Source organism: Dicentrarchus labrax, unplaced genomic scaffold (assembly GCF_905237075.1).
Source record: "Dicentrarchus labrax unplaced genomic scaffold, dlabrax2021, whole genome shotgun sequence".
Taxonomy (NCBI): domain Eukaryota; kingdom Metazoa; phylum Chordata; class Actinopteri; family Moronidae; genus Dicentrarchus; species Dicentrarchus labrax.
The window spans coordinates 23372758-23387450 of record NW_026136718.1 but is presented as its reverse complement, the minus strand read 5'-3'; the positions used below and the strand labels follow the sequence as shown (position 1 = coordinate 23387450).

At 42.6% G+C, this 14693-nt stretch overlaps 1 protein-coding gene across 5 annotated transcripts; it reads left to right on the top strand.

Moving 5' to 3' along the window:
* The first annotated feature begins 712 nt into the window (after window positions 1-712).
* On the top strand, window positions 713-7588 carry dcun1d4 (DCN1, defective in cullin neddylation 1, domain containing 4 (S. cerevisiae)). 5 transcript variants are annotated; one of them, XM_051376306.1, is made up of 11 exons: window positions 1157-1246; window positions 2557-2627; window positions 2739-2778; window positions 2926-3013; window positions 3261-3349; window positions 3514-3584; window positions 4201-4292; window positions 4452-4560; window positions 5055-5159; window positions 5259-5361; window positions 5460-7588. In XM_051376306.1, the coding sequence occupies exons 1-11, from the start codon at window positions 1228-1230 to the stop codon at window positions 5513-5515; spliced, it is 843 nt and encodes a 280-aa protein (XP_051232266.1). In that variant the 5' UTR covers window positions 1157-1227; the 3' UTR covers window positions 5516-7588. The 5 variants fall into 5 exon arrangements, with proteins under 5 accessions (XP_051232268.1, XP_051232266.1, XP_051232267.1 ...); XM_051376305.1 differs by lacking the exon at window positions 1157-1246 and adding an exon at window positions 1264-2227; XM_051376309.1 differs by lacking the exon at window positions 1157-1246 and adding an exon at window positions 1264-2355.
* Window positions 7589-14693: the final 7105 nt, after the last annotated feature.

Genomic DNA, 14693 nt, shown 5'->3' with positions numbered 1-14693 from the left:
AGAGGTATTATCAGCTAAATGTACAAAGTAACATTTTATGCATGAATGTATAAGCAACATGTGGTAGCTGGTCGATTTGGAGCTAATGTAAACTATTTTACATACTGCAAAGTTTAATTTAAAAAAAAAAAAAGCATTATATTTATCAAGATGAGGAAGTAAAACGTATGTTTTGCCTTGCAGCTCGAGCAACAAGTATAATGTTAAACAAGAAGTAGAATACATCCCACTGCTGTGAATTGCTGCTACCAGTATTTTCACAACAAAAGCAAACAGTAGCTGTATTTCTGCAGGCAGACAACACGTACAGTGGTCTCTCACAGTGGGTCAGCCCAGCAGGCTACTGTTTGCCCTCCACCGTGAAGCTTTTATGAATTTACTAAAAATGGTGGCAGTTCAGTCAGTGGACTGGTCTGGTCTTGACTGGTCAACTTGTGTTAGCTTCTCTCACATATTCAGTAGAGTTTACAAGTTTACTGTTTGACCAGTTATACGGAGTCGTATAATTCATATTAATGTAACTGATATTAAAAAACAAATTGAGGGCCAACAACGTAACGTTAGCTGCCTTTGAGTGTATCCGTTCGTTTTGATTACTAACTAGGATTTTCAGTCACCTGACCAGCAGTTCTCACGGTTGCTAAGCTGCAGTAACTGACGCATTCTTTGGGACAGGACCTCTGCTCACACCGCAGACTTCTGCCGACTTGTAACAACGGAGGACAGAGAAGGTAAGCGCTGTTTTGGTACGGTGTCCCAGTACCATCATGTAATGAAACATAGTTAACTCGCATTGCCAAACATACGGCCACCAACCTCCGCCCGGCGGAGTTGACAGTGAACGCAACGAAGTCTAAACAGCGGTTACAGTGGGAGGTCAACTTGTGACTGAATGGACCAATCAGATTCCATCGTGGGCTGGTTTCAGGCTTGCACGAGGAAATTCTGGTGATTGACGTGCTCATAAAAATCTCTTGACCAATGAATGACAGAGATAGCGCAGCCTGTTTGGGAACTGTGACCAATGACATTTGTGCATGGGAGGGGTCTATTTCGTTATCCGCCTTCCCGTGACTTGACACCTTGAATAGCCAATCGACAGCGAAAGTAGGCGGAGACCAACCAGGCTCTGCTCCAATCACCGTGCGTGGGCGTGGTTTACGTTGACAAGGCCCGCCTATTGGCCGGTCTGCGGACTTCCCACAGACAGTTGTATGTTTCATAAAAATGCACTCTGATGCGGCAAGTAAGTAGAAACGTTATAGAGGCTTTTCTACATGAAATTACGACCCTTCCTGGATGCAGCAGAGTTTATCGTAGAGAAGCAGACAAACGCTTTGTGTTTCTACATCTACTTCCAGCCCGTGGTCCTGTGTGCTTTGATGAGAACGAATGAATTCCGTGATATTTGCTGGTCTCTTTGTATTTGCTAGTGCTGTCTTGGGCGACAACAAAGGGAGGATAGCTAGTGTAATTCCAGTTGTTTTGGACATGCATGAGGTTACATTTCATCCGGCAGTTTTCCTGAAGTTATTTTTTTGTGTAGCGTTAGCAGCGCTCAGTTGAATGCAGCCGACGTTAGTTAAATTCAGGGTTTTCGATGGTAATCGGTGCGTTGTGATCTTTATATCTATCATTAATGAGGATGCACTGTGCGTTTCAACTCAAACTTGGGATCAATGTAAGGCCATTGTAAATAGGTCAATTTTCTGGTCAACTGCGGACTATTACAGAGAATGAAAATTGTGACGCAGTTGTGTAAAACATCTTTCAGTGCCTGCTGCAGCAGCACTGTCCGGCTTTGCGGCACCTATAGCAGCTGCTGCAAAACGTCTGCGCAATGCTTATGTGCCCATGAGCATATGATGAGAGTTTTTTTAAAACAATCTAAAATGCATTCAATCAGTTGGGGTAAGTGTTGGGGGGCAGAGGGGTCTGAAAGAAGAAGTAGTTGTTTAGCTAAGGCTTGGGAATTGTAGTTTAGTAGCCCAGCCAGAGCTTAAGGTTTCAATGGCCTCTTTGAAGGAAATGGACTACAACGCCCATACGCCCAACTCTCTAGATACTTTGTAAACTCTGTGCAAGTTGCGCGTCTGCACTGCTATTTTAGGTATGCAGCTAGTGCTATCTGTTCGCCTGTGTGTTTTTTTGCTTGGTTTTGGCCTCTAGAAATAACATTTGATGACAGCTTTTCAACGGGAATGTGTAGATGACATTTGGCGACAAGGTAGCATGCGTGATCCGATATTTTCGAGTTTTGTATGTCTTTCGAGGAATGCAGAGAGTCACTCCCTCATTCGTGGGAGATATTTTTCTGTCGTTTTCTGAAACCCGTGGTGTAGAAATTAGACGAAGGTAATTTGAGCACTGTAGAGCATATACTGATCACTGCCAAAAACTAAAATGATAGGTTCTTGTTGGTGCTATGATGATGTCACCTTCTTGTACCCTTGTACGTACACGCTTGGTGGTTTGTACGTTTGATTGGGAGCAGGAGGTTGTGTGTTATGCTTTAGATTGAATTTGTGATGTTATCTTTATCTTTTGTGGGAATAGATTTTCAGCTGAATTCCCACTTGACTACACTGGCCAGCATCCATAAGATCCACCACACCTTGCACAGGCTGGTAAATACATATTGACAGCTTGCATATTTTTACGTGTGTGTGCACTGTGTATGTGTGTGTCCTGCTCACAAGTGTGTGGTATTTTTTTATTTTTTATATCTGTTTTGTTAGAACCTGACAGAAGACGTTGGACAGGATAGCCACCCCTCAGGTAATAATTCAACTGGTTGTGTGTCTCATGGTCAGCGGTAAACACTGACAATCATCCATTAAACTACTGCCAAGACGGTATGTCCTTCTGAATTGGACTGCTGGTTCTTTGAGGGTACTTGCATGTTTTTCCACTTCCGTCCCCTAGCTTGTTGCTCTAGAGCCATGCCTCCTAGGAAAAAGAGGAGACCCTCTGCTGGAGATGACATGTCAGCCAAGAAAAGTCGCCAGGACAGGTGTGAGGTCCCTTTTTTATTGAAGATTTAAAAAATACATATATCCACTTCAGTAGCATGCCTATAACTGAATATCTGTCTCCGTTATACAGGGGCACTTGATTATAGTGGCTTATTAAAGAGGAATGTGTGCATAAAGTCTTTATTTTGCCATTATAATAGGAAAAGCCTTGTTAAATCACACTGACTACTTCTGTACTGCACTTGTGGCGTTGCTGCTGAGCTAAAACTTTCTTTTCATCTGCAGTGTTTTCAGAAAACATGAAACGTCACAAATCCGTGAGGAGGAGACATTCTCAAGTAAAAGATGCTTGGAATGGTTCTATGAGTATGCAGGTGAGGTATCTTATTTTAAAGCACTGCACCAGCAATCGCTCCCCTCAAATCATCACACATTCCTGGGTTTATTCACATTGAACCACTGATCAGCGACGTAGTTTTTTGGCTCCGCATGTGCAATTGATGCTGCATGTGGCTTCACACTTGTCTGTCTAAAATAGGTTGTGACGATGTGGTGGGTCCAGAGGGCATGGAGAAGTTCTGTGAGGACATCGGAGTGGAGCCAGAGAACGTAAGTGGTTCTGTTTTTGTATTTTGGTTATTTAGATTTAAGTCTTGCAGTGCGGTTACATCTCTATGTTGTCAATTTACTCACACGTCACCGTTTTCTCTCTCTTGCTGCCAGTCAAACTAAGCAAGTCATTTTGACACCCTTTAGGCCGTGGTAACACATAATGGGGTATTTCTCTTCATTTTTGAACTTTTTAAATCAAAATCTTTTTATTGAGCATTGCAGGGTATAACAAAAGTGTAGTGCTGTTATTAAAGATAAATGAGTGAAAAGAGTATAGAATGACAGCAGGTGGCAACAATGCCAACATATAAACATTAATGAACACAAACAAAACAGAACATTTTTGATGTTTTATAAAAATGAAGAATTGGCATAATAAAAGTAGTTATTCACAAAAAATGTCCAGTCCTAGCTTTACTTCAAGTTCACGTTTTACTCACTTTTATTTACACTCATTCTCTGTTTCAAGGGTTATTGAGTTCAGATGTTTTCTTTTTAAGACATGTTATTGGCATGTCATTTCAGTTGACAGATTGATGATATGGCTTGACACATCATCTTCCATTTAAGCACTATTTAATCTGTAGCTATAAGGATTGTTGTTTGTGCCCAGGTGGTGATGCTGGTTCTGGCATGGAAGCTGGATGCCCAGAGTATGGGATATTTCACTCTCCAGGAGTGGCTGAGAGGCATGGGCTCACTGCAGTACGTCAGTTATCTACTTTTTTGTCTTTTTTCACCCTGTTTTCAAGACTGCTGTATTTTCTCTGTCTTTAGCCATGTGTTTCTAGAGTGCCCTTGGTACTCTGTAAAGCAGGTATTGAAGTGTAGAGTATGTCTAAAGCACTTTTCTGATGTTGTCAGGTGCGACTCCACAGAGAGGCTGAGGAACTCACTCGACTACCTGAGATCTGTCCTAAATGACAGCACCAGTTTTAAGCTCATTTATAGATATGCCTTTGATTTTGCTCGGGTGAGTCAAGCCAAGTCTTTTCTGCAAAGATGCGCAGTGTTCCAAATTTAATTTAGTCGATTTAAATGGTAAAATCCCTGTAGGAAATAGTTGTTTGCTAAATGTCCCTGATTGAAATTCTTGTAAGGTCTTATTCAAGCCAATGTTCAGACCTCATCTTGGTGTTTTCAGAAGGTCAAGATAATTTTCCAGTTTGACTTAGACACACACATATCAAGTGTGTTGCCTATTTACACAGCCTGACTTTTCTCTCATGTGGACATTGAACCATGATTTAAGGAATCCACCCAGTCTGATACAGTGAATGAAAACATGGTGCAGTGACTGTGATAACAGTGTTTTATTTTATTAACTGTAACAGCAGTGGGTTATGGAATTGAGACTGTTTCCTGAATTAGGCTAATGTTAATGATAATGATGTTATTAGACTGCCCCTGTGTTTAGTGTGGTTGACATTTTGATATCATGAAGCTTTGGGGGTTTTGATTGGACAGGAAAAGGATCAGAGGAGTTTGGACTTGAACACAGCTAAGTGTATGCTGGGGCTTCTTCTGGGAAAGACGTGGCCTCTGTTTCCTGTGTTTAATCAGTTTTTAGAGGTAAGCATCATGTTCACAAATTTCCCTTCCCACATTTGAACAAATAAAATAGGGTTTATGTGCTGTATTAACGTACGGCATTTATTTACTATTCCTCAGCAATCCAAGTACAAAGTCATCAACAAAGACCAATGGTGCAATGTTTTAGAGTTCAGCAGGACAATCAACCTGGACCTCAGTAACTACGATGAGGACGGTGCCTGTAAGTGAACACACATCTACACATAAATGTGACGACAGAGCTTCGTGCTAGTGTTACACAAATCTAATCTATTATCCTCTGTCTCATCCTTCTATCAGGGCCAGTTTTGTTGGACGAGTTTGTGGAATGGTACAAGGAAAGACAGATGTCATAGGTGCAGAGCAAAATGGAAAAAAAACACAACTGTGACAACAACGACTTTGAGAATCAACAACCAATAAGTAAACAATACAAAAATGATAAAGCAGTGACAGTGGGTGCTTCCTGGTAGAGGAGGGGTTCGGGCTGTGGGTGGGCTAGGGTGGGGGCACTGGGTTTGCAGCCTGGGTGCATGCTGCCCAGAGCGCGGAGTGCTGCCATTGTGGAGTTAAGTTCCCTACCGAAGTTGCATAGTGGGCAAGCTTGCAGCAATCCCCAGTGGCATTGCTCTCTCTCACTGTGACATGTCATATTGCTGTCTGTGTTAGGATAACATGGTATCATACGTGGATGATGGAAGCAAAATGGTTTTGTGTGGGAGGACCACACCCCACCCCTCGTCTTCAGCACAGAGAAACCAACAGAAGTGACCATTCATGCATTGTGTCTGAGTCTTAAACAGGGTCACTTTGACCTGGGCACATTTAAATATTATATCTGTGCAATGAACTTGAACTTGAGCTTTTCTGGACAGATGGCACTAACTATTGTTTGTCATGTTTTGAGTTACGTAGGAATTCTTCAAGAAGCACACTGTGTCAAATGGTTGATCGCAGGTTTCTGATACCTGTGTTGTTTACTATTGATTTGTGCCAGTGAATTTTTTTTTCCCTCCATTTTTTTTCCCCCTCCTGCTGTTTTGCTCCAGCTAATGCTAACAGTTTGCTAACCCCCGCAAAGGCTTCAGACCTCATAACACCAAACAAATCAGCATTGCTGCTTACTAACTCTTATTACAGTACGGCGGTGAGCCACTAGTGCTCTGATCAGCATTTATTGGTCTGATGACCAATTTATGTATCTACGTTGTGTAGGTAAGAGTATTACTGTGCCTCAAAACATGGAAGTCACTTTGTGTGTCCCACACACATACCAACAAACCCAAATGTATATACACAAGTGAGAGAACACACACACACACACACACACACACACACACATTCATGCACACACAGACACACTGAGTGGTCAGGGATTATTTCAGGATGAATTCAGACTGTTTGGGCTGTGTTATAAGTTGACATAGAGCTACAGTAGTTGGTGTCCATTTTGTCTTGATATGTGGCATCTGTTTTGTCCTCCTTAGTCCACTGATAGTTTCAGGTCTCCTCTTACTAGTAGCATCTCTCCCAACACTGACAGTGTTAATATAACTACAGTGGAAGACCAGTGACCCTCTCAGGACGAGGTCCTTAAGGCTTGAGTAGAAAGGTAGGTTTGCTGAAAGCATTGCTTTGTGCCACCCGTAGGATCTAATCAAATCAATGGACACTGACAGTTTGGAACTGTGTGATGATGCTATGCTGTTATTTTTGCCTAGTATAATGTTCTTGTAACACATGTATACATTTTTGTCTTTGGCTGTGGTGTGATGCTGAAACGTCAGATTTAATATTTGCATGCATGCTCCAACAGAGCCTTTTGTGAATGGATGAGATTTTTTGAAAACATTTTTCCAAACGCGTTTTTTTGTTTTGTACAGGAATTTGTGCAAGTGTTTTGTGCTTAATTTGATATTCATGATCATGTTATCTTAAATCTGATGAACAACATGATTGTGTCTATTAAGACCTGGAACACACCTGTAACCTCACGGTGGAACAGGAGTTCCCTCCTGCATTTACCACATCATACACATACAGATTTTATTTATTGGAAGTGCATAACTTGTTTTGCTACTTTTACACCACACTGTCATGATACACATAAAATACACATTTGTTGTGAAGATGACATACATCAGCCCTGGCATCATTGAAATCCACTGCAGCTGAACTACATGGAAAGACTCTATGGTCATTACAATGCTTCAACCCATCAGCATAACATCTAAGATTGAAGTAGTTGTTGGATTGCTTACCAAATACTGTGTAGAGACCAGTGTTTTTAGTATTCTCCCATGACAATGCAGGAGGCTGAACACCCTTGTCCCAACTGTATATATGTATGTAAACTATGTAAGTGTCTATATGTCTGTTTTCACTATAACCTATGTCTATATACATAAATAAAAGGGTTTATTAACTTACTGGCTTATAATTGGGTTCTTAAGTTAACAGTTTGTCCATAACAAATTTTTACTAAGTATGATCAGTAATACCGTTGAGGTCATTACCTACATATACTTTGCTACAAATGAAAACTGCCATATATTTTCAGAGATATGGTTTTATAAAGGTCTCTTAATAAGTGTATTAATAATGAATGATCACAAAGATGATATGGATTCTTGTTGCAAAATTTATTACAGGAATACATTTCTGTGATGGATGATTTTAAAAAAGTGATTTAGGGAAATAAGGCAAATCTGAAAGATAAACATGGTGTCTGCTGCACTGTACAATAGTTCCACACAATAAATTATTAGTATTTACATTTCATTTTCAGCTTAATACATGTAAAATAGAACATCATTCACAATATTTGTGTAATTCACTGGCCAATTTAAGATCAAGACACTTTTGTTTTTGTGTTAAGGATGCAGTGGCTTCTTAGACATGACTAATGTTAATGTTTGAGGAGTCAAAATAGACTGGCAGATTTTGTGATGTAACTGAAGAAGGGTCAGAAACCTCTGTCTGACTGCTTTGTTGCAGATAGGATCTGGTGCCTTCCGACCCTTGTTTCTTACTGCTCTGTGGAGACCTCCATGTAAGACCTATTGCCTCGTCTGGTGGTGGTGTGGCTGGAATAGGAGGTGGAGCCTCACGTGGTGGTTCATTACCTCCAAAGTCATGCCTCCTGTAGCAGGGAATACCATACAACAAATCTGTAGCTCTTATCTTGTCTCCTAAAGAAGAGGAAAAATGTAATTGTGTCAGTGGCTGTTTAGTCATGGGTTTGATTTCCTCCTCTGATGTTTGATAGTTAAAAAATGTGTCAACTTTTTGATTGTGGTCATCAAAAAGAGGAGATGCACCCTTATCTAAATTTTCAGCTTGTATGTCCCACTTTTGTCTCTCCAATGAAATGGCTTTTATGGCACTGAGGCCTTTCCTGTCCCTCCTGTCCTCAGGTACAGCCCTTAAAATCTCATTTGTGCTGCTGGGTGAGTTGTCAAACTTGTTAAGACCTCTACTGGATGCAAGAGAAACACTACTGGAACTAAGAGATGTGTATTTATGCGTCAATGTCCCATCTGCTTTCTCTCTGTCTTGTTTTATTTTATCATCAGTTTTACTACTGGAGTAGTTGAGGGAGTCAAGAGGGGGAAGTTCTGGCTCTGCAGGTTGAGCCTGCTGTGGTGTCGATAAGCCTACATCCAGGTGTCTCCTCGGACTGGAAATAGAAAGGTCAGACTGCTGACGACCGACGCCACTCCACCTTATCTCAGGTAGCAGGTCTGCGGTGTGTCTGGACTGCTCGATCCTTCTCTTTACTATATCATCAAAGCTCATACTGGAAACTCTCTTTGGGGCAAGAGATGCATTTGTGCCTCCCACAGTAGGGGATGGACCTTCTTGTACAACAGTTACCATTTTAGCTCCTGTATGTCTTTGATGTGTGTGGTCTAAAGTTTGGCCACTGTGCAAGTTACTCAGCGGTGATGAATCTTTGAAAATTAAGCGCTTGTAACTGATTAGAGAGTCATCATCTGTTATTCCTGACATATCTGATGCATGTCTGCTTTGTTTTCCAGTGTATCCTGTCACCTCATTCTCGTTTTCGCTGCAGGAAGATGGGGAATTACTTGGCCCTGGTAATGGTGCCTTGACATTCATACGCCTCTTAATGTGTGGGACACCAAGACTCAGGTCAGGAACACTGTTCTCTATCATCTCATTCTCACTGTTGCTGCTGGAGGATGCATCCCTAAGTAATGGTGCTCTTATATCCAAAGCCCTCCTGACATGAGGAATATTGTAGAGATTCAAATGAGGCTGCACTGAGTCGGACTTGTCTTCGTCTTTTGATGTATGGCTTTTGATCACTACCCTGGCTTTCCTCTTCACCTCAGTTTGGTACTGTGATTGATCCAGTTTGTTATTGACAGCTTGGGCCACATAGACGGAGGTGGGAATCTGGGATGTGTCTTTGTCAGTAACAGGCAGCGGAGATTTTACCCATTCTTTAACTGCATGGTCTGTTGATTCATCCTTGTTATCACTGCTGGAGGAGGAATCGGGCAGTTGCTGTAATGGTGGTTTACCAGGTGCCATTTCTCCTTGCCTCCCAACTCCCCTTCTCTTTTGTCTTGTTTGACTGCTTTTACTCCCAGTCCCATTTTCACTGCTGGAAGAGGAAGGGGAGTCAGGTGGAGGCGATGAGGGCAGGTTTTGTGGTTCATGTGTATGCAATGTGATTTCAAGACGCTTTCTGAAGCGGGAGATACCAAGATTCATTGTGGCCCATCGTGACTCAAGTTCTGGATTTATCTCTGGTTTTGTGTTGAAGTTGTCAGTTCTTGTTTTGTTCCCCATATCATCTGTAATAACTGTATACTTTTCTAATTTGATATTTTGGTCTGTCTTTGGACTGCGAGAAGTATGGATGATCTTTGGGATCTTTGGAGATCTAATGAACTCCTTTTCCGTGGCCTTTGATATGGCATATGCTCCCAATCCTACTGTAGCATGGTCTGTGTTCTCATCCTCACTATCGCTTCTGGAAGAGGTTGATTCAGATTGCGGTGCTTTGATATCAAAACGTCTCTTAATGAGGGGGATACTCATATTCAAGTCAGGCAATTTTGTACCTGGTGGATGACTTGTAATCCCCACATCAGTTCTGTCCCTCTCCACTTTCACAGGTAGGTCTGTAGTTTCACTCTCATTACTACTGGAAGATGACTCATGTGAAGGTGAAGGTGCCCTGATATTCAGGCGTCTTTTCAAATGGGGGGCACTGCTAAGACCCAATTGAGGCCATCTTGAATCTGAATGTGGTTCCACTGTTGTCGGGTGGTTATTTAAATCTTCTATACCTTTCTCTTGCTCATCTGAGCTGCTTGATAAATAAGTGGAACTAATTTTGATAGCTTTCTCTTTCTTTCCTTCCACTGTAGTTTTTGTACTCCCACCACTTAATAATGAATCAGGGGGTGGTGATGGGGCTTTGATGTCCAAACGTCTCTTGATGCAAGTAATATTACCAAGATCTACAACAGGCCACTGTGTTTCTAGATTATCACTTACTGTTTTGTTCTGAAATGGACGCTTTGCTATTCCCACTGTCTTTGGCCTCTCCTTCTTTATGTGGTGTGTTGTTTCGTCCTCACTGTCACTACTAGAAGATGAATCAGAAGCCGGTGATGGTGCTTGGATATCCAGACGCCTCTTGATGCGTGTGGTTTGCTGAAGATCAAGGGTAGGCCACTGTGTGTCTGGATCATAACATTCAGTTTGAGATTCTTGAAATGTAACTCCTGCAATGTCCACCTTGACTGGGCTCTGCTTCTCTATGTGGCCTGTTGTTTCATCTTCACTGTCACAACTAGAAGATGAATCAGAGTCAGGTGATGGTGCTTTGATATCCAGACGCTTCTTGATGCGGTTAGTACGCTGAAGATCAAGGGTAGGCCACTGTGTGTCTGGATCGTGACTTGTAGTTTGAGATTCCTGAAATTGAACTCTTACAATGTCCACCTTGCCTGGGCTCTGCTTCTCTATGTGGCCTGGTGTTTCATCCTCACTGTCACTACTAGAAGATGAATCAGAAGCCGGTGATGGTGCTTTGATATCCAGACGCCTCTTGATGCGTGTGGTATGCTGAAGATCAAGGTTAGGCCACTGTGTGTCTCGATCATGACTTTTAGTTTGAGATTCTTGAAATTGAACTCCTGCAATGTCCACCTTGGCTGGGCTCTGCTTCTCTATGTGGCCTGGTGTTTCATCCTCACTGTCACTACTAGAAGATGAATCAGAAGCCAGTGATGGTGCTTTGATATCCAGACGCCTTTTGACGCGTGGAGTACGTTGAAGATCAAGGATAGGCCACTGTGTGTCTGGATCATGACTTGTAGTTTGAGATTCTTGAAATTGAACTTTTGCAATGTCCACCTTGACTGGGCTCGGCTTCTCTATGTGGCCTGGTGTTTCGTCCTCACTGTCACTACTAGAAGATGAATCAGAAGGCGGGGATGGTGCTTTGATATCCAGACGCCTCTTGATGCGTGGAGTACGTTGAAGATCAAGGATAGGCCACTGTGTGTCTGGATCATGACTTGTAGTTTGAGATTCTTGAAATTGAACTTTTGCAATGTCCACCTTGCCTGGGCTCTGCTTCTCTATGTGGCCTGGTGTTTCATCCTCACTGTAACTACTAGAAGATGAATCAGAGTCAGGTGATGGTGCTTTGATATCCAGACGCTTCTTGATGCGTGTGGTATGCTCAAGATCTAGGACAGGCCACTGTGCTTGTGTGTCATGACTAACAGTTTGAGATACTTTAATTGGATGCCTTGCCATGTATGTCTCCCCTTGCTCTTGTTTCTTCATGGGGTTTATTGTTTCATCTTCACTGTCACTACTTGAAGATGAATCAGAAGCCAGTGATGGTGCTTTGATATCCAGACGCTTCTTGACACGTGTAGTATGCTGAAGATCAAGGGTAGGCCACTGTGTGTCTGGATCATGACGTTCAGTTTGAGATTCTTGAAATGGAACACCTGCAATGTCCACCTTGTCTGGACTCTGTTTCTTGCCTGGGCCTGTTGTTTCATCCTCACTGTCACTACTAGAAGATGAATCTGAGTCAGGTAATGGTGCTTTGATATCCAGACGCCTCTTGATGCGTGTGGTCTGCTGAAGATCAAGGGTAGGCCACTGTGTGTCTCGATCATGACTTTTAGTTTGAGATTCTTGAAATTGAACTCCTGCAATGTCCACCTTGACTGGGCTCTGTTTCTTGCCTGGGCCTGTTGTTTCATCCTCACTGTCACTACTAGAAGATGAATCAGAAGCCAGTGATGGTGCTTTGATATCCAGACGCCTTTTGACGCGTGGAGTACGTTGAAGATCAAGGATAGGCCACTGTGTGTCTGGATCATGACTTGTAGTTTGAGATTCTTGAAATTGAACTTTTGCAATGTCCACCTTGACTGGGCTCGGCTTCTCTATGTGGCCTAGTGTTTCATCCTCACTGTCACTACTAGAAGATGAATCAGAAGGCGGTGATGGTGCTTTGATATCCAGACGCCTCTTGATGCGTGGAGTACGTTGAAGATCAAGGATAGGCCACTGTGTGTCTGGATCATGACTTGTAGTTTGAGATTCTTGAAATTGAACTTTTGCAATGTCCACCTTGCCTGGGCTCTGCTTCTCTATGTGGCCTGGTGTTTCATCCTCACTGTAACTACTAGAAGATGAATCAGAGTCAGGTGATGGTGCTTTGATATCCAGACGCTTCTTGATGCGTGTGGTATGCTCAAGATCTAGGACAGGCCACTGTGCTTGTGTGTCATGACTAACAGTTTGAGATACTTTAATTGGATGCCTTGCCATGTATGTCTCCCCTTGCTCTTGTTTCTTCATGGGGTTCATTGTTTCATCTTCACTGTCACTACTTGAAGATGAATCAGAAGCCAGTGATGGTGCTTTGATATCCAGACGCTTCTTGACACGTGTAGTATGCTGAAGATCAAGGGTAGGCCACTGTGTGTCTGGATCATGATGTTCAGTTTGAGATTCTTGAAATGGAACACCTGCAATGTCCACCTTGTCTGGGCTCTGTTTCTTGCCTGGGCCTGTTGTTTTATCCTCACTGTCACTACTAGAAGATGAATCTGAATCAGGTGATGGTGCTTTGATATCCAGATGCTTCTTGATGCGTGTGGTATGCTCAAGATCTAGGACAGGCCACTGTGTTTGTGGGTCATGACTTACAGTTTGAGATACTTTAATTGGATGCCTTGCCATGTATGTTTCCCCTTGCTCTTGTTTCTTAATGGGGTTTATTGTTTCATCCTCACTGTCACTACTAGAAGATGAATCAGAGTCAGGTGATGGTGCTTTGATATCCAGACGCCTCTTGACGCGTGTAGTACGCTGAAGATCAAGGGTAGGCCACTGTGTGTCTTGATCATGACTTGTAGTTTGAGCTTCTTGAAACTGAACTTTTGCAATGTCCACCTTGCCCGGGCTCTGCTTCTCTATGTGCCCTGTTGTTTCATCTTCACTGTCACTACTAGAAGATGAATCAGAAGCCTGTGATAGTGGTTTGATATCCAGGCGCTTCTTGACTCGTTTAGTACGCTGAAGATCAAGGGTAGGCCACTGTGTGTCTGGATCATGACGTTCAGTTTGAGCTTCTTGAAACTGAACTTTTGCAATGTCCACCTTGCCTGGGCTCTGCTTCTCTATGTGCCCTGTTGTTTCATCTTCACTGTCACTACTAGAAGATGAATCTGAGTCAGGTGATGGTGCTTTGATATCCAGACGCTTCTTGATGCGTGTGGTATGCTCAAGATCTAGGACAGGCCACTGTGTTTGTGGGTCATGACTAACAGTTTGAGATACTTTAATTGGATGCCTTGCCATGTATGTCTCCCCTTGCTCTTGTTTCTTAATGGGGTTTATTGTTTCATCCTCACTGTCACTACTAGAAGATGAATCAGAAGCTGGTGATGGTGCTTTGATATCCAGATGCCTCTTGACGCGTGTAGTACGCTGAAGATCAAGGGTAGGCCATTGTGTGTCTAGATCATGACTCTTATATTCTTGAAATGGAACACCTGCAATGTCAACCTTGCCTGGGCTCTGCTTTTCAATGTGGCCTGTTGTTTCATCCTCACTGTCACTACTAGTAGATGAATCAGAGTCAGGTGATGGTGCTTTGATATCCAGACGCCTGTTGATTTGGGGGATGCTTTGGCGATTTAGGTCTGCCAACAGTGTTTCTGACTCATTGGTTTTGATCCCCTTAGTCCCTCTGCCTGTATTGTGTTCCACTTTTAGGTCTATGATTTCTCCTTCACTTTCACTGCTTGAAGATGATGAATAAGCTACAGGTGGTGAAGGTGCTCTGGTATCCAGACTCTTACTGTGATTTGTAACACCCAAATTTGGCAGACGGTCTTTGCCCGCTCCTGTATCTGTTTCTTGTTTGACTGTGTAGTCCTCCCCATCACTGTCACTTGAATGAGAGGAAAAGGAGTGATCTGGTCTCACTGCATGCCTTAGTTTGTTATATCTGTA